The sequence below is a fragment of the Oryctolagus cuniculus genome, chromosome 5, assembly GCF_051225735.1.
Source record: "Oryctolagus cuniculus isolate XC-2025 breed Fujian yellow rabbit chromosome 5, ASM5122573v1, whole genome shotgun sequence".
NCBI classification, from domain to species: Eukaryota; Metazoa; Chordata; class Mammalia; order Lagomorpha; family Leporidae; genus Oryctolagus; species Oryctolagus cuniculus.
Genome location: NC_142871.1, coordinates 69403196 through 69431134, shown reverse-complemented (window position 1 = coordinate 69431134; position 27939 = coordinate 69403196). Strand labels below are relative to the sequence as shown.

The window sequence follows — 27939 nt, the reverse complement described above, 5'->3', positions numbered from 1 at the left end:
ACAGATCAACCAGACAGAAATTCAACAAGGAAACAACTGAGCTAATTGACGCCATAGACCAAATAGACCTAATAGATATCTTCAGAACCCTCCACCCCACAGACACAGAGTTCACGTATTTCTCCCCAGTACATGGAACATTCTCTAGGATTGACCATATACTAGGCCATAAAGGGAGCCTCAACAAGTTCAAAAAAATTGAAACTATACCATGCAGCTTCTCAGACCATAGTGCAGTGAAACTTGAAATCAACAACCCAAGAATCTCTACACCATATGCAAATATATGGAGAATGGACAACATGATCCTAAATGAACAGTGGGTCATCGAAGAAATTAAAAGAGAAATCAAAAGATTTCTAGAAACAAATGAAAATGATAACACAACCTATCAAAACCTGTGGGACACAGCAAAAGCAGTGCTAAGAGGAAAGTTTATAGCAATTAGTGCCTACATCAAGAAGCTGGAAAGGAACCAAACAAATGAACTCTCCATGCACCTCAAGGAACTAGAAAAACAGCAGCAAATCAAGCCCAAATCCAAAAGGAGGAAAGAAATACTGAAGATCAGAGAAGAAATAAACAGAATTGAAACCAAAAATACAATACAAAAGATCAACAAAACCAGGAGCTGGTTCTTTGAAAAAATAAACAAAATTGACACACCATTGGCCCAACTAACCAAAAAAAGGAGAGAGAAGACCCAAATCTGTAAAATCAAAGATAGTAATGGAAATATAACAACTGACACAATAGAAATAAAAAGAATCATCAGAAACTACTACAAAGAGATGTATGCTAACAAATTGGGGAACCTGGAAGAAATGGATAGATTCCTGGACAAATGCAACCTTCCTAAACTGAGCCGTGAAGATATAGAGAATCTAAACAGACCCATAACCATGGAAGAAATTGAATCAGTAATAAACGCACTACCGAAAAAGAAGAGCCCAGGACCGGATGGCTTCACTGCCGAATTTTACCAGGCATTTAGAGAACAACTAACCCCAGTTCTTCTCAAATTATTCCAAACGATTGAAAGAGAGGGAATCCTCCCAAATTCCTTCTACGAAGCCAATATCACCTTAATTCCTAAGCCCGGAAAAGACACAGCAGAGAAAGAAAACTACAGACCTATCTCCCTGATGAACATAGATGCAAAAATACTCAATAAAATTCTGGCAAACCGAATCCAACTACACATCAGAAAGATCATTCACCCGGACCAAGTGGGATTTATCCCTGGTATGCAGGGATGGTTCAATATTTGAAAGTCAATCAACATAATCCAGCACATTAACAAATTGAGAAACAAAAATCATATGGTTATCTCAATAGATGCAGAGAAAGCATTTGACAAAATACAACACCCCTTCATGATGAAAACCCTAAGCAAATTGGGGTTAGAAGGAACATTCCTCAACACAATTAAGGCAATCTATGATAAACCAAAGGCCAGAATCATATTGAATGGGGAAAAGTTGGAGGCATTTCCATTGAGAACTGGCACCAGACAGGGATGCCCACTCTCACCATTGCTATTCAATATAGTCCTAGAAGTCTTAGCCAGAGCCATCAGGCAAGAAAAAGAAATTAAAGGGATACAAATGGGAAAGGAGGAAGTCAAACTATCCCTGTTTGCAGATGACATGATACTATATATAGAGGACCCAATAAACTCCTATAAGAGGCTACTGAAACTCATAGAAGAGTTTGGTAAAGTAGCAGGATACAAAGTCAACGCTCAGAAATCAACAGCCTTTGTATACACAGACAATGCCAGGGCCGAGGAAGAACTACTAAGATCAATCCCATTCACAATAGCCACAAAAACAATAAAGTACCTTGGAATAAATTTAACCAAGGAGGTCAAAGACCTCTATGATGAAAACTACAAAACACTAAAGAAAGAAATAGAAGACGACACAAAAAAATGGAAAAACCTGCCATGCTCATGGATTGGAAGAATCAATATCATCAAAATGTCCATTCTCCCAAAAGCAATTTACAAGTTCAATGCAATACCAATCAAAATACCAAAGTCATTCTTCAAAGACCTAGAAAAAACGATGCTGAAATTCATATGGAGAAACAGGAGACCCAGAATAGCTAAAGCAATCCTTTACAATAAAAACAAGGCCGGAGGCATCACAATTCCAGACTTCAAAGCATACTACAGGGCAGTTATAATCAAAACAGCCTGGTACTGGTACAAAAACAGATGGATAGACCAATGGAACAGAATAGAATCACCGGAGATCAATCCAAACATCTGTAGCCAACTCATATTTGACAAAGGACCTAAAACCAACCCCTGGAACAAGGACAACCTCTTCAACAAATGGTGCTGGGAAAACTGGATGTCCACATGCCGCAGTATGAAGCAAGACCCCTACCTTACACCTTATACAAAAATCCACTCAACATGGATCAAAGAACTAGAGTTGTGCCACGACACCATGAAACTAATTGAGAGCATAGGGGAAACCCTTCAAGATATCGGAATAGGCGAAGAATTCCTGGAGAAGACCCCACAGGCACGGGTAATCAAAGATAAAATAAACAAATGGGATTACCTAAAATTGAAGAGTTTCTTAACAGCAAAGGAAACAGTCAGGAAAGCGAAGAGGCAACCAACAGAATGGGAGACATTATTCGCAAACTACACAACAGATAAAGGATTAACAACTAGAATCTACACAATGATCAAAAAACACCACAGAATCAAAACAAACAACCCAATAAAAAAAATGGGCCAAGGACCTTAACAGGCATTTTTCAAAAGAGGAAATCCAAATGGCCAACAGGCACATGAAAAAATGCTCAGGATCCCTAGCCATCAGGGAAATGTAGATCAAAACCACAATGAGATACCACCTCACTCCGGTTAGATTGGCTTACATACAGAAATCAACCAACAACAGATGCTGGTGAGGATGTGGAGAAAAGGGGACACTAATCCACTGTTGGTGGGAATGCAAGCTGGTAAAGCCACTATGGAAGACAGTCTGGAGAGTCCTCAGAAACCTGAACATAGCACTACCACAGGACCCAGCCATCCCACTCCTTGGAATATACCAAAATGGAATTAAAGGGGTGAAAAAAGCCATTTGCACCTCAATATTTGTTGCAGCTCAATTCACAATAGCTAAGACATGGAATCAACCTAAATGTCCATCAACGGATGACTGGATAAAGAAACTATGGGATATGTACTCTATGGAACACTATACAGCAGTAAAAAACAATGAAATCCGGGCATTCACAACAAAATGGAGGAAGCTGGAAAACATCATGCTGAGTGAAATAAGCCAGTCCAAAAGGGATAAATATCACATGTTCTCCCTGGTTGATGGCAACTAAACGAGCACCTAAAATGATACCCATTGAAGTGAAATGGACACTATGAGAGACAATGACATGAGCAGCCCTTGTCTAGACTGTTGAGGAAAAACTATTTTGTTCCTTTAGTATTTTTGTTGTTGTTGTTGTTGCTCGGTATGCTCTACACAAGACCACTGGTTGAACTCTGCAATCAATGCACAACCATTCTTAAGCGTTTAAAAATTAATAGGAAATTGATCTCTGTGGAACATGGGAGTGGGAATAAGAGAGGGAGGAGATATATAGGACGGCACATACTCAATCAGACCTATCTCCAATGGTGGAACTGGAAATGTGCCAGGGGATTTCAACTCAACCTTACCAAGGAGGCAGGTACCAATGCCAGCACACTTGGTAAAGAGACAAATATAAATACACAACTGATCCAAAAGATAGGGTAAGTGTCGAAGAGATTACACAAATAAGACCAGTGTAAGCAAATAATGAAAGATAGAATCAAAAGGGTTGAGAATGATCCTGCGGGGGAAGCAGGTCACACAGCAGACTCATAGAATGGCAAATGCCCAAAACAGCACTCCTGCCTCAGAATCAACCCTTGGGACATTCGGATCTGACTAAAACGTCCATGAGAGTCTCGCAGGCATGGAAAGCCATGACACGGTGGCAAAAAACAATCTAAATGAAGGATCCTGGCGAACAACACTCCAGCAGAAGGATCAGGCCATCAAGGAGAGAGGCACCTTTCTCTGAAGGGAGGAAGGAACCTCCACTGTGATATGGCCTTGACTAAACAAATTCAGAGTTGGTGAAGTCAAGGGGCCTCCATAGCCTAGACAGCTCATAGCAAGAGTCTCGGGTGATTGCTGACGTCATAAATAAGAGTGCCAATTGTTAAATCAACAACGGGAGTCACTGGGTTCATGCTCCCCTCGCAGGATCTCTGTCCTTAATATGTTTATCTATGAAACTCAAAAACAACACTACTAGTCGAACAATACCCTATACCTGGTTCGGTTGTGTGAGTGCAACCTGATGAAATCCCTGCTTAGTATATACTAAATTGATCTTCGGTATATGAAGGTAACCGAAAATGAAACGTGATGAAGGGGGGAGAAGGGAGAGGAAGTGGGTGAGGGGAGGGCCACGGGAGGGAGGGAGGTCGGGGGGAAGCCACAACAATGCAAAAGATGCATTTTATATTCTACTTAAAACTATTGGTTGAGCTCTGTAATTAATACACAATTACTCTTAGGTGTTTAATTAATGCTATAACTAGTACTCAAATAGTATTTTACACTTTATATTTCTGTGTGGGAGCAAAATGTGGTAATCTTTACTTAACATACGCTAAATTGATCTTCTGTATATAAAGATAATTGAAAATTAATTGTGATGTGAAGGGGAAGGGAAGAGGGAGTGGGAGAGGGGAGCGTTGTGGATGGGAGGGAAGACACGGCGGGGGGGGGGGGGAGGAGGAGGCTATTGTGGTCCATAAGCTGTACTTTGGAAATTTATGCTCATTAAATAAATTAAAAAAAATTTTTACCTTATTTTAGTGTTAAGGAAAAGCCACTGTTGGGTTTTAAGCAGATACATGATAAAAACAGATTCATTGTTTAGAGAGATGAAGGAAGAGAGAGAAGGTGAGAGAAAGAAAGAGAGACAGGAAACGATCTTCCATTTGCTAGTTTGTTTTCTGGATGGCTGCAGCATCCAGGTCTGGATTAGGCCAATGCCAGGAGCCAGGAACTCCATTCTGTTCTCCCACATGAGTGGCAGGGGACAAAGTAATTTGTCATCATCCACTGCCTTCCCAGGCACATTAGAACAAAGCTGGGTCAGAAATGGAAGAGCCAGGACTTGAGCTGGCACTCTGATATAGGAAGCTGGCATTGCAAGTGGTGGCTTAACTCACTGTGACACAATGTTGGCAGAAAGAATTAATCTTGATTATTTCTGAGATGAGTTTTGTCAAGGACACACATTACCATCATGTCCAGAACTCCTTTAGGCTTACTAGTCCTCATGGGATGATTGTTGTTCTTAAGGGACTGGAGAAGAGGGTGACCACATTTAGGGCAGCTTTATATTGCAATGGCTTTCTCTGAAAGAGCAATTTTTATTCATGATAAAATCAGTAGAGCTGATTGCACACGTATTCATGGATCAGTATGCCATACCATCTAATACTTCCCTCAAATCAGATATTATAATGCATAAATTCTCTGTGCATTTAAATGTAAATATTTAATATATAAGGCCTGCCTTGCCTGATATATTAAATGCAAGAGCCAGCCCCACAGAATTTGATGTCTCACTGTTTTTTCTTTCTCATTTTATTCTACCAACTCCCTTGTTTACTAGATGTGACTTTAATCTGACTGATGGATAGTGTTCTTTTCATGGAAGATTCCAGTATCACACTGATACAGGGATTTTACTTGTGATCTCCTTGGCCTTAGTGGCAGTTCATTCAGATTTTCTATGGCAAGATTCTTCCTCAACTTTTAGGATCTATCTCATCTCTTGCCTCCTCAGAAAAGACTTCTAAATATATTACTCAATGTTGTCTTGTGTTCTGTTATTTTACTAAGTGTCTTGCATTTGTTCTCTATCCCATTATCCTTAATTATATATATATATTTTTCAAAGATTTGTTTTTTTATTTATTTGAAAGGCAGAGTTACAGAGAAAGGAGGCGACACAGAGAGGGAGAAGGAAAGGGAGAGAGAGAAGGGGAGAAAAGGGGGTGGGGAGAGAAAGAGAAAGTCTTCCAGCCACTGGTTCACTCCCAACTTACTGCAATGACTGGGCTGGGCCAGGCTAAAGCCAACAGCGTGGAGCTTCTTCAGGTCTCCATATGGGTGTAGGAGCCTAAGCACTTGGGCCATCTTCTGCTGCTTTCTTTCCTAAGCGCATTAGCAGGGAGTCGGATCAGAAGGAGAGCTTCCATGTCTTGAACCAGCACCCATATAGGATGTTGGTACAACAGGCAGAGGCTTAACCAGCTGCAACACAATGCCAGCACCTAATTATATTTTTATATCACTTATAAGCAAAGGAAAATTAAAGTGTTTATTTCTGAATGAGGTACAATTGTTACTGCTCAGATCAATCAAATGGATGTTCACTGTAAAACTCCTATTCAATAATTTATGAGACATATTTTTAGTCAGAACCCAGGAATTTGATATTATAATTGCCTTTATGTATGTATTTGTCATGTATACTTTATGCTTTTTAAATTTGGCTTTTTGAGATTTGAATTGAAATTAAAATTTTATACCATTTATAAGCATTCACTTTGTTTAGACATTTATATATGTACAGCAGTTCACAAATCACATTGTATTATTTAATATCTCCAATATAAGATACATGGTATAAGATATAATATTAGCTATATAGCTAATATTCACTTGTGAATCACGTTCTTTTACACAATCTATGTATCTCCCTTCTTAATATTTCAAACATATTAAATACAATTTAAATTTCAATGAATCAAAGTTGATTCTGTCCAAAATTTGATATTTTTCTCTCTGTTAGAAAAGCTGCTATTATTATGGTAAGTTGCATGACTGACTGATACCTCCTTCCTTCATTTTCAATGTTTTCAGGAAGAACCCTATGTTCTGTTTAAGAAGTCTGACAAACCTCTCTATGGAAATGATCGGTTTGAGGGTTATTGCATTGATCTCCTCAGAGAGTTATCAACAATCCTTGGGTTTACATATGAAATTAGACTTGTGGAAGATGGAAAATATGGAGCCCAGGATGATGCCAATGGACAATGGAATGGAATGGTCCGTGAACTAATTGATCATGTAAGTCCCTTTTCCCATCATTTATTACCTCTGGTAGATTCATACAAGATTTACTTTTTTTTAGATGTTTGTGGCTTAATAATTACAGAGTATGATATATTTTAAGCATGTATGTTTCTTTCATTAGTTTTATTGAAAGTACGTCTCATTGTTGTCATTAAGTATAACAAATCTAAGAGGGGGGCTGGAACTGTGGCATAGTGGGTAAAGCCACCATCTACAGTGCTGTCATTCCATATGGGCACCAGTTCAAGTCCCGGCTGCTCCACTTCCGATCCAACTCTCTGCTATGGCCTGGGAAAACAGTGGAAGATGGCCCAAGTCCTTGGGCCCTAGCACCTGTGTGGGAGACCTGGAAGAAGCTCTTGGTTCCTGGTTCCTGGCTCCTGGCTTCAGATCGGCCCAGCTCTGGCCATTGTGCCCATTTGGGGAGTGAACCAGTGGAAGGAACATATCCCTCTCTCTCTCTCTACTCTTTCTCTGCATCTGTATCTCTGTAACTCTGCCTTTCAAATGAATAAATATTTTTGTTTTTAACAAGAATCTTAGAGAAACATATTTCTACTAGACAGTGTTGTCTACCAGAGACAACTAATAATCATTAGTATCTGGTGATTTGCTTTCTTGAAATAGTTGCTCTTAATTTGTAAATCGGGATGTGATTTTCCAACTGTGAATTTATTCATTACTTTTCTAATGCTAAGATCCTAATCAACAGAACAAATAAATTATTGCAAACTCAAAATTCATTATAAAAATTTATGTACTTCTCACTAGAAGAGAGATGAGACAATCATATTTGTATGAAAAAAAAGCATAGAATAAGATACTGTTTAAAAAATAAAAGAGGTGTTGGCATTGTGGTACATTGGGTTAAGCCAATGCCTATGATGCTAGCAACCCATATGAGCACCAGCCAGGAGTCCCTACCGCTACACATCAGATCCAGCTCCCTGCTAACATGCTTGGGAAAAGCAGCAGATGGCTTAAGTATTTGGGCCCATGCCACATATGGGAGATTGGATGGATTTCCAAGTTCTTGGCTTCAGCCTGGCCTAGCCCCAGCCAATGCAGCCATTTCGGGGGAGTGAACCAGTGGATGGAAAATCTGTCTGTCTTTCCCTTTCTCTCTCTCTAACTTTGCCTGTCAAATAAATTCAATAAATCTTTTTCAAAAATTTAAAAAAGAAGAAAAAAATATAAGAATATTAAGCATTTTTGACCTAGAGGATAGGTTTTTAAAAATTTTAATAAGCCAGTTCTTCTATATTGGCCAGAAAATACTATTTTCACATTTTTCAGTTGGTGGTATCAATTAATTCATCACTTGGAAAGAAATTATATTTGTTAAATAGTGTAGCATTGTACTTGACTTTGTATTTTGCCAGATTAAAATTTATTTTGATATTTTCAGTATTATTAAGGCATGGAATTACTAAGATTAGAATTCTACAAAATAATACAAATAATTTCACTTTAAAAGATACTGTGAAATGTAACCTTAACAAAATTTCTTACCAATGTAAGTAGCAAATATAGGCAATTTCACAATAATTTGGAAAATATAAATACAATGTAAAAATATTTTTAAAACTCTCCTTTCTTCAAATGTTTAGCAGATTTGTTTTAATGCTGTGGAATTTAGTAAATAAGGTCCTGAATTCTAGACTTGATCAGTTAATTCTTATAAATTCTTCCTAAAGCATCATTTATATTTGAATTTTGTAAAGTCCATTAGAAGTAGATAAAAATATTAGAACATAAATGTAAATGATTTGTAACCAAACTTCATATTATTTGCTATTGACATAGCTCTAGCTAACAGAAATATAACTGAAGATAATTTGAGTGAAAATTATTTATTGTTTTGCATCATTTTAAGTCTAGAGGTAGTACGTGGCCATGGGTATATTCAATCAGGTATCAAGATTATTTTTAATTTTTCCTTGATTTCACCTCTACTTCCCTGTATTTGTTCTAGTCATAGGCATGTATTTTCCAGAAGATGGTAAAAAAAAAAAAAAATTACTGTCAGCAGTTTCATCATCCATGCAGCTTTTTTCAGATAATTTCATAAAATAACCCCAAATTGGTTTCAAGGGCCTGACAATGGTTGTGAACTGCCTCCTGAACAAATGATTCAATTGAGAGGGAGTTGGTGTTATCATGTATTCTGGGGTATGGATTCGCTCACATAAGAACTCAGGATGCGTGTTCTGAAAAATATGAATCTCCTGCCATCATGGAACCAGTGATATGAAGCATCCTCTTATCTAGTATATCCACCTGTGTACTCTACCTGCCCAAGTAGACGTTTAGTAGATGTTTAGCAGAAATCATGGTTGTCAGATAGATTGTCATGGAATTACAATATTTGTCCTCAAGTAAACTTATTTTACTTAGAATGCCCTCAAAAAGGAAAAGTAGTGATACTGGCAACTTGGATATGCCTAAGAAAGCTGAGAAATACTTCCTTTGAATGAAAAAGTGAAAGTTTTCCATTTAATAAGGAAAAATAATATGCTGAGCTTATTAAAATCTATAGTACAAAAAAAAATCCTCTATCAGTAAATCATGAAGAGGGAAAAACTGTGCTACTTTACTGGTATAGTTCAAGCTACAAAATTAGTGATACAATATGTGATAAGTACTTAGGTAAGGTGGAAAAAGCATTAAATCAATGTGCATTTGTATAAGCAAAAAACTAGTATAAGTAGGGTTCACTACTTTCCATGGTTTCAGACATCCACTGGGGGTCTTTGGAGCTCTCAGTATTACTGTGGGTATTTTTAACTTAATTAACCCATTTTTTTGTGAATGACAATTTTATATTAGAATAAATTAAACATAGGAAGTATAAAGAAATTCACTGTTAGATAAGCAGTAGACAATATAAAGAAAGTCAAAAGATGTGTTTAGGACACAAACAAAGCATTGTTATCCATTTGTTTTGAAATACACTATATAATATTTTTAAAAATTCATAATAGTCATTATAGGGAAAAGCAAAACATTTTTTGGCTTCCTGATACTTATTTTATAGTTTGTAACTATGTTAAATATGAATCACATATAAGACTGAAAATTAAAAGATACATACTCCTTGCATAAATTCTTGAGAATCAAAATCTAGCACTTCTTAAATATGTTTTTTGAAATAAATTTTGCCAGAAGACATTATTGGGTAAAAATCAAAATATTAACAATATTTGTTCTACTTTAGAGAAAGTAAAGAAGCAAAATACCCTAAGACTCCCAGTGGATATCTGAAACCATGTACAGTGCTGCACAATAAATGTACTATGTTTTTGCCTATACGAATATATATATATATATAACTTTTATATATGTGAGTTGCTTTTAAAAGTGTTTAACTCAATAGGTATTTAAATCAGACTCTACTATGAGTTTTCAAATGATTGGTGACCTGGATCATTCTGTTTCAGGTTTGTTGGTAAGTTATAAACTTTTAGTATATGTGCCATCAAAGCAAGCACAGTCATAATCGTTTTATAACTTTTATTGGTTGTTTGATTAGAATCCAAATTAAGACACTATTTTGTCATATTATTTCACTGCTTCAATGGTCCTCTGTTTTGTTGTTTATATTTGGTAACATTTATATGCTTCAAATATGTTGAAAATACCTGGGAGACATAAATAATACCAGTGCAGAAAATATTCAGCATCCTAAAATATTTTTGGAAGAATGATGCAAATGTTTCTCTATATTCCACAGCAAATGTTAAACTCAAGTATCATGATCCTTAGAGAGTAGCCTACAGATTTCCAAATGCTTTGATTCTTACTGGGACCTTTGAAAGGTCCCAATGGAGATATCTGCTCTAGGACCCAATGAAAAAATAAACAGTGCAATATATTTATCTTGAAATTAATGTAAAACAAGTTTTTATACGGTATCACTTTTTCATTCTTGAAAGCAAGCTAAGATAAATGAGACTGACATAGTAAAGATGAGAACACAGAAATTTGCTAATGCAACCATTTAATTAAATTGTCCATAAATTTTATTTGTAGCTTGCGTTATGTATTCTTTATAGCTCATAACTCATTTATGAGTTCACAAGACAACTGTTGTATATTATTCATAAAAACAGTGAGAATCATTTGTTAGCATGAGCAAAGACCCCTAAGCTTCAATAAGCTAGCACATATGATTATGGTACTATGTAACAAGGGCAGTTAAATCAGTTGCAAATATCTAGTGATGTTGGCTTGGCATATTTAAACTTCAGAAGGTTTAAAATTTTAAATATCCATAGATGAGCTAATAAGTAACTAGATGACTCTTTGTAGATGCAAGTTAAAAATAATCTTAAATATGTCCCCACCTTCCAGTGTTTCACCTACCAATCTACTTCAAACCTTTGCCACACATCAAGTCTTTATTATTCATTCCCTGTACCTGACATCTTTAGAATCCCAACTACATTTTATAGTCAGACTTTTATTTAATCACTAGTGCTCTCTCAAATCTTTCCCACTGAACGCATTGGAGACACACTGAATGATTAAAATACTCATGTTGACAATTTCTATCTCAATGTCCTCTAACACCTCGTGGCTTATGAAGTCCCCAGTTTTCACCTTGTCATCAGTTGAAAGTTCATCTCAAAATTTTCATGTTGGGGCCGGCTCAAAAGACCTTTCATAACCATTACATTCCTCTAAAGAGCCTACCTTTTGGTCACTGTAGAATTACTACTTACAGAGCTTAATCATAGACATTCCTTATAAGTTGAAAATCGGCATCCTTGCATCTATAACAAAATATAAACCCCAGCTGAAGTAAAATTTTCAAAAAACTCTTAGCCAGTGTTCTCTGGAAATTCCATGACTTAGTGTCCTGATGCTGATAAAATGTGTAAAGGAATACTGTATGCACTCACTAGAGAAATCTGTAAGGGTGCTTCAAAAAGTTAATGGGAAATAGAATCAAATATATATTTAGGAGTGGACTTTTAGCCTATTTATTAAGATATCTGTGTCCTTTATCATACATAGTACCTGAGTACAATTCCTGGCTCCAGCTCTTGACTCTAGCTTCCTTCTAATGCAGACTGTGGCAAGTGTCATGGATAGCTCAAATAATCAGGTTTCGATCCTGATTCCTCCCTTTGACTTCAGTCAAACTTTGGCTATTATGGTCATTTGGGGAGTGAACCACCAGATCAGAGTTCATTCTTCTCCTTCTCCCTCTTCCCCTCCTCTCTCTTTCTCTTTCTCTCTCTCTCTCTCTCTCTAAGAAATGCATGTGTTTTCTTAAAAAAAGTTCATTTTGATGCAAAACATTTTTCATAACCTACATTTCCGTTTTTGGAGACCCTTCACAAAATTATTTCTTAATATTGAAAATTTGGACTCTCTCTTTAAAAAGAACAATAATGAAATTCTGTTTCTGTTCATGAAATACGGTAAGGAGAGAAATCCATTAAGATCTCATTCACTACACACACACACACATACACACATATTCTGTAGCATTTGTTCAAGTTATTCTTTATGTCTTCTAGTCAGTTCTATGGGAATAATATTATACAGAGGGCATAATGGTACCTCAAAGAACGATGCTGTGAATTGTTAATATTGAAGTGGAGCAGCATTGTAGCCTTGTTCAATTTAACTTAGACATATTAATGGAACAGTAGACTTAGGAGAATGATGGAGGTGACAGGGAAAACAGAGAAAGAAAATGATGGGAAAAAGAACAATATAAATGTTGTGAGGCAGTGACACTGATCCTTGTGTAGATCTTAGGCCCCTCATACCCTCCTGAGTGAAAAGCTCCTGGTCCTGATGGATATTCCCATGCTTTCAAATACAGACACTTTGTGCAATTAAAAAAAAAAATACTCCAGTTCTTACACTGGGCTATCGAAAGGCTTTCCAAATGAGATTTGAGAAACTAACTCTACTTAGGAGATGAATGCATTCACAGGCCTTAGCGTGTTACCTGGCAAATCAGAAATAGTCAAGACAAGTAGTTATTGTCATTATCATTATTACAACTATAATTACCGTTAATGCATACAAAGGGTGCCAAATTTTTTTCATGTTGCTTTATCCTGACTATAAACACTATAAGCAAGTTTACAGGATTATTGTAGAGCCATTGCTATAGTGTATTTAAAACCAATAATTGACTATTTGTGTGATATAATTGTCAGAGAAAAAGGACACTTCAAAAATACTTATCCCTAAAAATTGAGAAATGTTTAAAGCTATATTGTTAGTAGTTCTTTTACTTCTTTAGAATTGGGTAAAATAGACTATGAGAAAAATTTTTTAAAATAGCATTTAAATATAAACCTTAGCATTTTCAAAGTTTCTAAAGAACTTCAATATCTCTTTGTATTTAAGGAGATTAGTGTTTTAATATAATTAATAATTTGAGGTTGGTAACAGAGTTCATTAGGCAATAAATTTGTAAAGTGCTCTTTTTTTGGTAACTTAAAGTGTTGTTGACATTTTAATAGTAAACAAAACCTTGACCATTTGGCATTTTCCTTGTAAAAAGATGAGAAACAAACTGTGTTTCTGTGTATAAAACAAATATGAAAACAAGAAAAGTCCATTGAGATCTCATTCATTCGTATTTTACATTATTTTCAAGAAGACCCTCGACACCATGGTTTCCAACTCTTGGAATGCTTGCCAGCATGCTGCCTTGGCATTGCAGTTGGTACTTAACACTATCAAGCTTTTTATGATTCATAAATGAGCCTTAGAGGACCACACTATACTTTTCTTTTGCCTCCTGATTACTCTTTTATTATATACTAAGAAGGAAATCAAATATTTCTTTTTCAATGAACTTGAAAAGGCTCCAGGTTGTAACACAAAAATGCGAAGACTAAATAAAAAACCAATTTCTTCTAAATGAGAATTGAGTTGCTCTGCCATAGTTTTGAATTTTCATAGCAGGTTATTTGAGTTTGCTGTTGAAGCACTGTAGTACCACTGCTAAAAACAAATAAAAGCCACCACCACTACCAATGAAAGAAAACTTCTGGATTGTGGTAATAATATTATTACTTTTTTTTTAATTTTAGGAGAAATAATTAAAAACAGAAGTGCAAAATGATTTAAAATTCCCTATACCTCAAAAGTGACAACCATTACCATATTTATTATCTTTTCTTCGAGTCTCCCTTTTAATACAAAAGTTATACAATATCATAGATGATATGGATGTCCATACTCACATAAATTTGCCCAATTTAGTAATATTCTAGAGCCATAATAAAAGGTTAAATTTCATTTCCTTCATCCTCCTCCAACTGTAACCATTACCATAAGTTTGGTGTTCTGTTCCTTATTTTATAAATCCCAAAATAGTATTCTGTAATAGGAATATATCATTTTAAAACTTCTTCCATTAGTCTTTGAAAGATAGATGTGCAAGTTATTACAATGTTGTAAAATGAAACTTTGCAAAAATCAATTTTTATCTCCTGGACCACCTAAACAAAGCATTTTCTAAGAGACATACACTGAGAAGGACATTGTTGGTTGGATTTTATGTACATTTTCAATTTCACTAGATATTGAAAATATTATTCTCGAAATTGTTTTACCAATTTATATTTTTTGACTGGTACTTTGTAAGAGTTTCTGTCTTTCTACAAAATCACTAATTCATGACATTATCATGATTTGAATTTGGTCAAATTGATGACAACTGTAATCACACTTGCTTTAATTTTCAATTTTTTGGTAACTATATCTAATTATATCTATAGTTTATTTTGTTTCCCCATGTTTTAATTTCTGATTTATTTCAGTTTTTAAAATTTATGAATAGCAATTGGTTATGATTCTTTAAAAAAAAAAAACAAGAAAAAGAAGGAAACGCAAAGAAACATAACTTCTATAAGCTGATTCATTCCCCAAATGGCCACAATAGCTGGGTGTGGACCAGACTGAAACCAGGAACCAAGAACCCTATTGGGTTTCCCATGTGAATGGCAGGGATAGGCATGGACACAACTAATTTAATCCTCTGTTGCTCTGTGCCCACCCCTACTTATTATATCTTTTGTATGCCTGTGGTACAAATATTTCAAAATAAGGTGCTTGTATTTTTACTTTTTTAATGTGTACACACACACAAACATGTGAGAGCATGTGTATGTTAGTATGTAAGTTTTAAAATTTGTGTTTGTCAAGTTTTTTTTTACTTTATTGCTTGTACTTTTTTGTTGCCATGTTTGAAAAATTCTTCCTTTGATGGATCTCAAAGATATTCTGTTATTTAGAATTCTTGAGATGTTTGTCTTTCAAATCTAGTTATTTCACCCACATGCAATTCGGTCATTAATTAAGAACACACTGCTTGGAGTTCCACTTAAAAAAAAGTTTGAATTCTGTCTATACCCCCTCATATTCAAAGTTTCAATATACTTGTCAGCAATTTTCATTTCCCTGTAAAACAGAAATTTGGAAATGAAGTAATTTTTACTTTTAAAGAGAAATCTCGTTATTATTATTTCATGTATTAGAGACATTTGGAATCAGGAAAAGTGCATAACATTTAAAAAGAGTTCAATCTGCACCATGTGACCTAAGGCAGTGATTTCTCTGGCCCTACTTAGACCTACACGCTTTACTTCTATGTCTCATTTTCCATGTGCAACTTACACTGCTTACACTTAATTGTATTTTTATGATGTGAAGTCAACACAATTTGTGTCTGAGTTCTTCTACTTAGATCCTCAGAGTGATGGCAATTTATTAAGGCACAAGACCAAGGAAACCAAGATTATGGTTTCAGTTCTACCATGGACCCTATTTATAGTTTTTACCTTTGCTCCCTTTGTCAAATTTAAAAATATAAACATATATATCTTTATAGTTATTCTACTATGCTGTAAATAAAATAGTTAAAATGCTAGAAAATTGAAATTAATAAAATAATTCTAACTGCATTTCTCATATGCTTGGCAGAAACCCAACTGCCTGAGCCATACTTGCCACTATTCAGAATGTGTATTAGCAGGAAGCTAGAAATGGAAGTAGAGCCAGGACTCAAAACCAGTTACTGCAAAGTGGGATGCCTGTATCCCCAGTCTGGATTATTACATCAAAGGTCCATTTCCAATGACATTGCAAAAGGATCTAATGCAGTTTTTTTTAACTGAATTTTTTTTTCTCAAGATGGATTTAAGCAGCAAGCTGTTAAAGGTGAAAGCAATCAGCCCAAACAGTTCAGACAAGGATATTGAGAAAGTTAATCTAGAAACAGAATATTACAGACAGGGGTAATTCTGTTTTTAACTGTAATAAATTAAGATTCATGGTACATTATAGCACAATCCATCCACAATGATGGTGTACTGAATTTCTAAACTGGGAAAGCCAATTTCTAAGTGTGACATTTATAATTTTTCTTAAATATATGACAAGGTTTTATTAAAACAAATATATGGAGAGTTACACTTTTCTTTTTTCTTTGCCAGGCAGAGTTAGACAGTGAGAGAGAGACAGAGAGAGAGTTACAGACAGTGAGAGAGAGAGACAGGGAGAAAGGTCTTCCTTCCATTGGTTCACTCCCCTAATGGCCACTACACCTTGCGCTGTACCTATCCGAAGCCAGGAGCTGGGTATTTTCTCCTGGTCTCCCATGCGGGTGCAGGGACCCAAGCATTTGGGCCATCCTCCGCTGCCATCCCGGACCACAGCAGAGAGCTGGACTGGAAGAGGAGCAACCGGGACTAGTACCCGGTGCCCCAACCAGGACTAAAATCCAGGGTGCCGGCGCCACAGGTGGAAGATTAGCCAAGTGAGCTATGGCACCGGCCACATTTTTCTCTTAATACTAATGTAATAGTATTAATTTTTCCTCCTGTCTAGTTTTAAAGTAGCATTGAAGTTTTGTTTAAAAAGATTTATTTGATATTTCATTTGAAAATTGTCACTGTTTTTCTATGTTGTAGTCTCAAGATTTTTAAAAGAAACTATTTCTCTGATAACAGTTAACTGCAATAGTAAAGCTAAAACTAGAGCATTGCTTTATTTTGCAGTTGTATCCTAAATTATAATATCCGTCATGTATGCTATTAACTTCTTCAAATATAATTCCAAAGTTTAAATTATTAAAGTGTCAATAAAACATATTTTGAATACAAATATTATCAGAAAAAATAGAATATGTAATTTAAAGCTTAAGAGAAATCAAAATACTAATTTGACATTGTAGAGATTTTATAAATGTATTGAGATATCCTATAGATCCTATATATAATTTTACAGCTACCAAACAATAACAAACTAATCAGTCTTAAATTATAGGACATTGAAGCTTTCCCTTTATGTGGTCCAGAAAGGCCTCTTAGAAATGAGTGTTTTGTGTTAGGTGTTGGGGTGCGGTGGATTCTGCTTCAGCTTGGGACATACACATTGTATGTTGGAGGGTTAGCCTAAGTCCTGGGTACTTTACTTTCAATTCAGCTTCCAGCTAGTGCAACCTAGGAGGATGTTCAAAAAAGCATGTGCAAAATCTCGGTTTTATTTGAAGTTGGTAATTCAAAGTTTACATTTCATTCAGAGTAAATTTATACTCACACTATTGCAGCACTGAGTTGGGCAATATGTTTACTTGTGGTGTATAGAACATCTGTGTGTTATTAAATGATAAACACTGATTTGCATTAATTATTATAAGAAAAACAGACAAATGTACTGAAAACAGATATAAACAAATATGGTATTTTTAAGGTGACATTTTCTTTAGAACACAATGCAGATCTAAAAAACAAAGCAAAGCCCTACACAAAAGCTAAATTATTTTAAATCAAACTGCAAAGCATGGAATTTGTTAAAAAAATTTCTTTGTTAACTATGAATTGATTTTCATTTCATATGAAAATATGTGAAGTTTCTTTTCAAAATAAATTTGAATAATGGAATAATGCAATAACTGTAGTAAGTTATTCTTCATGATATTCCTAAATGGGTGTATAATTTACTATTATTAATTCAGCATTTTCATGCCAGTTACAATTATAGGCACTAAAGATAAAAAAATACTGATAAATCCTGGATGAGATAGACATTTAGTATTTATTATAATTCAGGTAATTCAGCAATAGAATTTCTGAAAAAAAAATTTCCTGTCCAGAAGGGAGTCAGGAAAGTATTTAAGCTTGAATTATAAGGAAACAGCAGATGCTTTGTTGACTACGTTATTTTTAGTGCTGCAGTTAATTTCAGCACACAGTTCTACCTGGGGGATGTTATTTTACATAACATCACATGTGACTCAAACAATGAATCACAACCTGGTCAGGTTTATTTAAATGTATTGAAGAACAATTTAAAATAAACTCTGACCTGACCAGAAAAATTAGAATATTAACATACAAAATAAAAACTTACTCTATGTCTGTTCTCCTGATTTGGAAGAAAATAAATGTTTTTTTCAATTAAGGATAATCTACGGAGAATGCATTGGTTTGATAATATGTAATTACACTAAATTTAATCTCTGATGTTTTGTGCCAAAATCATACATCCCCATCCTTCTGCTTTCTTGATAATTTCTAATGACATTTCTAATTGCATTTGAAGGTTACCTGGCTCTTTCAGGTCATTCTGCTTGCTAATGATATAGCCAATGAACTGGAGTTTATTTTTTACTTTTTTAGTTTTGATGCTAGTCATCTGACTGATTTTTTAAAAACATTTCTTGATTTGGATCAGAGGCATTATCTTCAATATTTAACTAAAGTACAAATTGACTAAATTGTTTATGTGACAATATTTAATTTAACATTAACAGAAACCTATATTTTATGTCCTATTTTTTCATCCATGGGAATGATTAATTTTTATTATTTTATAATTTTTGATATTAATTTTTGCTAATTTTATAATACAGTACACTGTCTTCATTCACTACAGATTAATTCTCTTTTACCAAAATTTGGAATAAAAATATTCACTTTAAGGTCACGTTCTACTTTCCATATATATGTATTTAAGATCTGTTCCAGTTAGAATATAAACTCTGGGAGGACAGGGACTGTTTCTAGGGTTTAGTACAATGCCTATAGTGAAGGTTTGTTAAATTCCTGAACCCTGTTCTTCTATTCATGCTCATTTGATCAACTCCACTTATCAAATTACGTATGAATAAGTGTGCCCTTCAAATGAATTTTATCAAGCACCAATTCTTTTAATGTGCATGCCTTGTCTCCTCTCTGTAGGTCTCAATATTTTTCTTTCTCCCCAAAAAACCCTCCACGGGCTTCAAACATAATGGAAATGGTACATAAATATCTATAGAACTAAGATAAATAGATATAAGCTATCCACCCAGTCCTTTCAGGAGTGCAATGAACTTCATACTGTACTTTTCACTAAACTGTAGTTATGACATCCTCACAGATTCCTTCTGCAAAAATAAAATCAGGTAAGATTAGTGAAGTTATTAAATGCTAGAGCTTTAAAGTGGAGAAATGAGTTGTGGCTACAGAATAACGGGCAAAGCTATTCCAAAACACACACTATCTCATTTTTCAAATGTTTCCTAAGAAGGTTGAGTAAAGATACTGGATGACATATGACATGAGATAATGTTAGGGCATGTGTAATGAAAAGCATTCAGGATAATGCACTTTGACAAATTGTCCCCATTCTTTAATTCCCCAAAATAAGAATATACAAAAGTCAGAATTATCACAATTATACTGATATAATTCAAATGAGATGTGATTTCATATGCACACTATCAAAAAGTGGCTTGTTCTCAAGATAAGAGCAGAATAGAAAGAAGTATGCTCAATATTTAAGGTGTCATCGATATAAAAATAACAATTTTAACATCAACATGTTAAGAGAGTAGGCCATCCCTGTCAAGAAAAAGTTTGCCTTTTAAGTATTTTAATGCAATCTTTTGGAGAGATCATTTCTAGAATGTTACATGTATTTCACTCTTAGAAACTGCAGTTCGGTGAACATAATTCAAACTCTTGTTGAAAGCTACCTATCCTGATGCTTTCATGATAATTTCATACCTTACATTGCATTCACCCAGGAATGTGAAAATCAGATCTACCAAATTTGTTATTTATAGTTTGTGCTTGAAGTGCTGCAAACCTTTGCCAGTAAACATATACTTGTTCTTTAGTGTCTTCTCTCAGAGGTTCCAATGGATACTCATGCATTGATTTGCCTCTTCCCCATTTTCTGTTCCTTCCAATGAGCTGCCTTTCCTCACCTTTGATTTATCTCACCTTATCTTCTTCATCTTATTTCCTATTACTTTCCATTGACTGCAAACTTTCTAACATAATTTTACTTGCTTTCCTACACAAAACCTTGCACAGGCTAGGTAATTATTTATGTCTATATTCAACCAGCATTTAAATCATCTGAAAGTAAATATTTTTAAAGCTATATTTTTAAGAAGGTGACTTATGTCTGAACTATATGAAGTGCGGAAAAGCTAAATTAACATGAATTAAAACAGGTACGGACTGCCCAACAGACCCACATGTGGCAGTGACTCCAAATTGGAGGTCTCTGGATTCCTTTGAAGTAGGCAGGCATACAGGTTAAAATTGATCAGATTTGTGAACTGGAAGACCACGCCTTCGTCACGCCCCTGTGTGACCTCATGCCCCTACCTGATGCCTTTGCCACACCCCTGTGTGGCCTCATTCCCTTACCTGGCCACACCTGGGTGCCCACCAGCCAATTAGGTTAATTAACTACGCCCCTTTGGAAGTGGGTTAAAAGCCGGGACACGGTGTGGACCGGCGGGCTCTTTTTCCCTGGCCTCTTGCTAGGAAGCGGCTTGCTGTAGCCCGTGCCTCCAGGGCGCATGGCCTTCGGGCCATGTGCTCTAGGCTTCCTGGCCTACGTGCTCATCTATGTGGCTGGTTCCTGGTGCTTGGTATGAACCCCTATTCACCTCTCTCTCTTAAATAAAGCTCTCACTCTCCTACGCATCTTTCGCACTAAATAAAAGCCTAAAATGTACCATGCTGCCTCGTTTATCTGTGCTGGTATTTAGAATTCTTCTCTAAATATTAGGCAAGAACCCTCTTGGGCTTATTAATATTGGGGATTTAGTAATAAGCCCATGGTGAAATCATAAGGCACCCAAATTCCGGTAGCACATGTGGCACCCCGGATAGCATTTCTAGGGAACTTTAAGGGGCCACATTTTAGTGTAAAATTTAGGGGGTCTTGTCCGATTTCATCTGGACTTTAGTTGTTCAGGTCTTCAGTATTTATTTACATGTGCTGAGGAGTTTTTACCATTTTTTCTCAACTTTTTTGGATTGAAGAGTTTTGTTTTGACTCATTGCTTATTTTCTCTTTTATTTGTTTGAAGCTATAAGCTCTTTCATTTTGAAGAGGCTTTTATAGAATTTTAATAAGTAAAATAACAGGCTAACAATCAATATTTTATCTTTCTTCAAAACAATACAAGTACCTTGGAAAGCTTAAATTGATCAATTTCCTGCTGACACAAGCTGTTATTTAAGTTCTAACTTTATTCTTATTTACTTAACATTAAAAAACTGCTAGTAGTATTCTTTTATATAATTATTATTTTGTTTAGATTGAATATACATAATACATCTGATTGCTTTACTTATTTATTGTTTATCTCATATTCTGTGAGATTATGTTTTACTTTAGAATTTTATATCTATATCCATATATAGGTATATTGATATAAATATAGACAGCTTAATGGTCTCTTAGTTTGGGTTGAATATCACAAATAAAAATGTAAGTTGAGCTACACAGAAAATCTGAAATCAGTAGCTGAGAAGTAAAATTTGAGAAGAAAAACAACCTTTAGACAGATCTTTTAAATGTATAAATATTATCAGATTAAAATGTGAAATTACAGTTTTGCCAATTAAAATGAAATATGATTCAACCTGTACATTTTACTCCCATGATGTCATGTAAAAACTTTGCAAAGTTTTTCTTATCTCGAAGCTTGAATATACAACCTGAAAGATTAATCTAAGAGGAACTATAGATTATTTTTCTTAGATGATAATTTGATAAACATTCCTTTCTGATATTTCACAAGCTGCTTACAGATTTCAGATCTAATTAGAAATTAGAACTAGTCTAAATGATTAAAATGCAGTTTGCTACAAAAACAAAAACAAACAGGCACACATAGAAAACTTTAGTCCTGAAGCCCTGTTCAGAGCCCACATATTCTGAAAGTGCCAGAGGTCTGTCACCATTGTTTAAACCTTGGCAAAGTTCAAAGAGAGCTCATCAGTGCACAGTGAGAATTAATGGGCACTACTCATTACCCTGCTGAGACCCTTTGTTAAAACAGTCAATTTCTATGCTGTTTGTAAGGTTGTGCAGTTGTAATCCCTGGATGACTGCCAGCAATAGCCTTAGCAACAAAACACCCAGTGTCCTTCTGTTTTAAAATCAATCTGTCACTGTGGAAATTTTGAATTTTGATGAATCTTATTGCCAGCCTGTTTTTTTCAGGTTATTCTATCATGTTAAGTGAATACTGTGTTACTTCTTTATATATGCAATTAGAGATATTCATTCCTACACATTTCTTTTTTTTATAAGGATTATTTGTTTATTTTTGTCTGATTTAAAGGCACAGTGACAGAGAGGGGAGAAAGATAGAGGGGACTGGGGAGAGACAGTCCTCTGGTTCACTTTTCAAAAGCATACAACACAGGGCCGGCGCTGTGGCACAGTGGGTTAATGCTCTGGCCTGGAGCACCGGCATCCCAAATGGGCTCCAGTTTGAGATCCAACTGCTCCACTTCCGATTAGGATGTCTGCTGTGGCCTGGGAAGGCAGTAGAGGATGGCCCAAGTGCTTGGGCCCCTGCACCCACGTGGGAGACCTGGAAGAGGCTCCTGGCTCCTGGCTTCGGATTGGCACAGCTCCGGCCATTGCGGCCAACTGGGGAGTGAACCATCACATGGAATACCTCTCTCTCTCTCTCTCTCTCTCTCTCTCTCTCTCGATGCCTGTCCTCTCTCTGTGTAACACTGACTTTCAAATAAATAAATAAATAAATCTTAATTAAAGCAAAAAAAAAAAAACCAGAAAAAAACAAACAAACAAACAAACAAAAAAAACCGCATGCAACAGCCAGGGCTGGTGCAGGCCAGAGCTAGTGTGCGGAACTCCATATGGGTCTCACATGTGGTGGTTGGGGCCCAAACACTTGAGTCATCATCTTTTTTCTCCCAGGATGCAATAACAAAAAGTTGGATACAAATCATAGTGCAGCTAAGACACGAACTCAACTTGATATTATAACTACACACGTTCATGTTTTCATATATTTATACATACGAAGAAAATGTGTGCATTCATGTGCAGATGTCTATGAATATATACAAATATAGTATATATGTGTATACATGTACACAAAAATAGTTTAAGGCCGGCGCCGCGGCTCAGCAGGCTAATCCTCTGCCTTGTGGCGCCGGCACACCGGGTTCTAGTCCCGGTGGATTCTGTCCTGGTTGCCCCTCTTCCAGGCCAGCTCTCTGCTATGGCCAGGGAGTGCAGTGGAGGATGGCCCAAGAGCTTGGGCCCTGCACCCCATGGGAGACCAGGAGAAGCACCTGGCTCCTGCCTTTGGATCAGCGCCATTGGAGGGTGAACCAACAGCAAAGGAAGACCTTTCTCTCTGTCTCTCTCTCTCTCTCTCTCACTGTCCACTCTGCCTGTCAAAAAAAAAAAAAAAAAAAAAAAAAAGAAAGAAAATAGTTTAAATGTCTAAGTACAAAAAGAATTTTAAATAAACCAAGTTTCAATATATTTTCAAGCACAACACTTCATGTATAAATGTCAGTATGAACTAGGCTACTCTAGAGAAGATTCGATAAATCTTTATTTGCTTCCCTCACTGAAGTCTATTTTTCGATACATTATTTTTTTAAGATTTGTTTTATTAATTTGAAATTATTGTTACTGGTGGGGGAGGGAGACAGAATATTTATTTTATTAATTTGAAAGTTAGTGTTACTGAGGAGTAGAAGGAGACAGAGATCTTCCATCCACTGGTTCACTCCCCAAATGTATACAACTGCTGGAGCTGGGACAATCTGAAGTCAGGAGCCAGTAGCTTCTTACAGGTCTCCCACATGGTGCAAGGGCCCAAGCACTTGGACCATCTTCCACTGCCTTGCCGGGCACTAGTAGGGAGCTGGATCAGAAGTGGAAAAGGCTGGAACAACCAGTTCCCATATGGGATGCCACCACTGCAGGTGGCAGCTTAACTCACTATGCCACAGTGCAGGTCCACCACAAATTTCTTATTATTAGTGCAAAAATTCAAAGATTATGGTCTATTTAACTGTCCATTTTTTCGTATTATTTCAAAATTAGTTGCTTTTTCTTCTGATTCAATTTACCACTCCTCCTTACTTATGAGTCAATCATGACCCTTTGTGGATTCTCACCTTCTTTGATATCTCCCTTCATTTTGATCTCCTTTTTGATTATTTTGTATCCTGGTGGTTTTTTTTTTTAAATATTCATTTATTTGAAAGGCAGCGTTACATAGAGGCAGAAGGAGAGAGAGAGAAAGAGAGAGAGAGGCCTTCCACCCGCTGGTTCACTCCCCAAGTAGCCACAAAGACCAGAGCTGGGCAGATGCAAAGCCAGAAACCAGGAGCTTCTTCTGGTTCTCCCACACGGGTGCAGGGGCCCAAGGACTTGGGCCATCTTCCACTGCTTTCCCAGGCCATAGCAGAGAGCTGGATGAGAAGTGTTGCAGCTGTGATTCCAACTGGTGCACATATGGGATGCTGGCATTGCAGGCAGTAGATTTACCCACTATGCCACAACACCAGCCTCTACCATTTGACCTCTCTCTCATATTGTAACTGCTTACTGTGTACCTATCTCAGTGCTGCATACAGTATCTCTCATATATCCATTACTTTCCACGTCTGGGTCAGGGGCAGGTGTTTGGCTTCATTGATAAGTGGCTGGTTAAAACACCCATAGTCCACATCAGAGTATCTGTGTGTGAGCCTCAGCTCTGTTCCTGATTACAGCTTCCTGCTAATATTCCTCTTCAAATGCAGCAGCAAAGGCTGAAGAAGTTAGTTTCCTGCCATCCACCTGAGAGACTTTGACTGAGTTTTCACCTTTGGCTCTCACCCTGGGATATTAGGAAGGTTGTGGAGTGAACCAGTAAATCAGGCCACTACCCTCTCACCCCCACCCCGTGTGTGTGTGTGTGTGTGTGTGTGTCTTTCTCAAATATATAAACACAAGTTTTAAAAAGTCTGGTTCAGATGACTTTGAGTGCCTGTATTCGCTAGCATGTACTAGGTTAGTTCATTACAATGTATAAAGTGAAAAATCTTTGCAAGATATGGCCACGCAGATTGTTTCCGATTCCTGCAATATATAGGATACTGAGCTCCATTACTCATTTAAGGACCCAAGTTGTTGGATCAGTTACCTTGTGGTGTGCTTTCATTTTTAGGAAGTCAAATAAGCAAATATTTAAATTGTACTTTGTCATTTAAAAACTTCTTGTAGAAGTGAAAATACTCCATTTCTGCTAACATTTTTTGACAAAGATAAATCATATTGCTGTGCTCAACTTCAAGAAAGGGATGCATGGGCTGGAGCCACGGCTCACTAGGCTAATCCTCCGCCTTGCGGCGCCGGCACACCGAGTTCTAGTCCCGGTCGGGGCGCCAGTTCTGTCCTGGTTGCCCCTCTTCCAGGCCAGCTCTCTGCTGTGGCCAGGGAGTACAGTGGAGGATGGCCCAAGTGCTTGGGCCCTGCACCCCATGGGAGACCAGGATAAGTACCTGGCTCCTGCCATCGGATCAGCGTGGTGCGCTGGCTGCAGCGCGCTGGCTGCGGCAGCCATTGGAGGGTGAACCAACGGCAAAGGAAGACCTTTCTCTCTGTCTCTCTCTCTCACTGTCCACTCTGCCTGTCAAAAAAAAAAAAAAAAAAAAAGAAAGGGATGCAGTCTTCCTTGTCCTTGAGTAGACTTATTTCAATCAACATGATGTCCTCTGATTCTTCAATTTTTGCTTCAAATGACATTTTTCATTCTTTATTTTATTTAAATACTATTCTTTTGTGTATATACCACATTTTCCTTATGCATTCAACTGAGTGATTACTCATCTTGGCTATTGTGAACACTACTGCAATAAACATGTTGAGGCAAGTATATCTTTGAAGCATTTTGTTCATGTCTTTTAGATATATATCTAGCAGTGAGATTGCAAGATCATATGGCAATTCCACTTATAGTTTTTAAATAAATCTTCCTACTGTTTTCCACAATGGCTATAATAATTTACATTCCCACCAACTGTGTACAAGAGATCCCCTTTCTTTATATCCTTGCCAGCATTTGTGACCCTCTGTCTGATAATAGCTCTTCTGACAAAGTGAATTGATAGTTCATTTAAGTTTTGATTTATATTTCCCTGATAGCTAGTGATATTGAGCATTTTTTTCATTTATTTGTTGGCCATTTGTATTTCTTCTTTTGAAAACTGGCTATTCAGGTCCTTTGCTCATTTCTCAACAGTATTGATTGTTTTCTACTGTTTTTATTTTGAGTTGCTGATGTATTCTAGATATTAATCTTTTGTTGGATAAGTAGCTTGCAAGTATTTTCTCCCATTCTGTAGAATGTCTCCATTCTATTGATTATTTCCTTTGCTAAGCAGAAGTTCATGAGTTTGGTATACTGTCATTTGTCTGGTTTTGCTTTTGCCACTTGTATTTTTGGATCTTATGTCTGGACGTATTTCCTTAGTGTTTTCTTGTAGCACTTTCATAGTTTTCTATCTTACATATCAGTTTTTGATCCATCCCAAGTTGATTTTTGTTTATGGTGAGAGGTAGGGATCTATTTTCATTCTCCTGCATAAGTACATGTAGTTTTGATAGCACCATTTATTGAGAAGAATATATTTTCTTCAGTGCATGTTTTTGGTAGCTTTGTCAAAAATCAGTCAGCTATAAATTTTTTAATTTCTGGTTACACTGTTCTGTTTCATTAGTCTATGTGCTTTTTTTTTTGCCTGTACTGTTTTTTTTTTAATTTATTTAGTAAATATAAATTTCCAAAGTACAGTTTATGGATTACAATGGCTTTTCCCCACCATTAACTTCCCTCCCAACCACACCCCTCCCATCTCCCGCTCCCTCTCCCATTCCATTCACATGAAGATTCATTTTCAATTATCTTTATATACAGAAGATCGATTTAGTATATATTAAGTAAAGATTTCATCAGTTTTCACCCACACAGAACATAAAGTGTAAAATACTGTTTCAGTACTAGTTATAGCATTAATTCACATTGAATAACACATTAAGGACAGAGATCCTACATGAGAAGTAAGTACACAGTGACTCCTGTTGTTGACTTAACAAATTGACACTCTTGTTTATGGCGTCAGTAATCTTCCTAGGCTCTAGTCATGAGATGCCAAGGCTATGGAAGCCTTTTGAGTTCGCCGACTCTAATCTTAGTTAGACAAGGTCATAGTCAAAGTGGAGGTTCTCTCCTCCCTTCAGAGAAAGGTACCTCCTTCTTTCATGGCCCATTCTTTCTACTGGGAATCTCACTCATAGAGATCTTTCATTTAGATCCTTTTTTTTGCCAGAGTGTCTTGACTTTCCATGCCTAAAATACTCTCATGGGTTCTTCAGCCATATCCGAATGCCTTAAGGGCTGATTCTGAGGCCAGAGTGCTGTTCAGGACATCTGCCATTCTATGAG

General features: G+C 36.3%; 1 protein-coding gene across 7 annotated transcripts in view; it reads left to right on the top strand.

Annotated features, from left to right (window-relative positions):
* The window catches only part of GRIK2 (glutamate ionotropic receptor kainate type subunit 2), a 736860-nt gene that overhangs the window by 522509 nt on the left and 186412 nt on the right, over positions 1–27939 (top strand). For all 7 annotated transcript variants that reach the window (XR_011388963.2, XM_017345301.4, XM_089332818.1 and 4 more), the window contains one exon: positions 6966–7172. Coding sequence is in view for 6 of the 7 variants with exons in the window: in XM_017345301.4 (XP_017200790.1) it covers positions 6966–7172 (207 nt within the window). In the remaining variant the exon portion in view is untranslated. The remainder of the gene's footprint in view (positions 1–6965; positions 7173–27939) is intronic.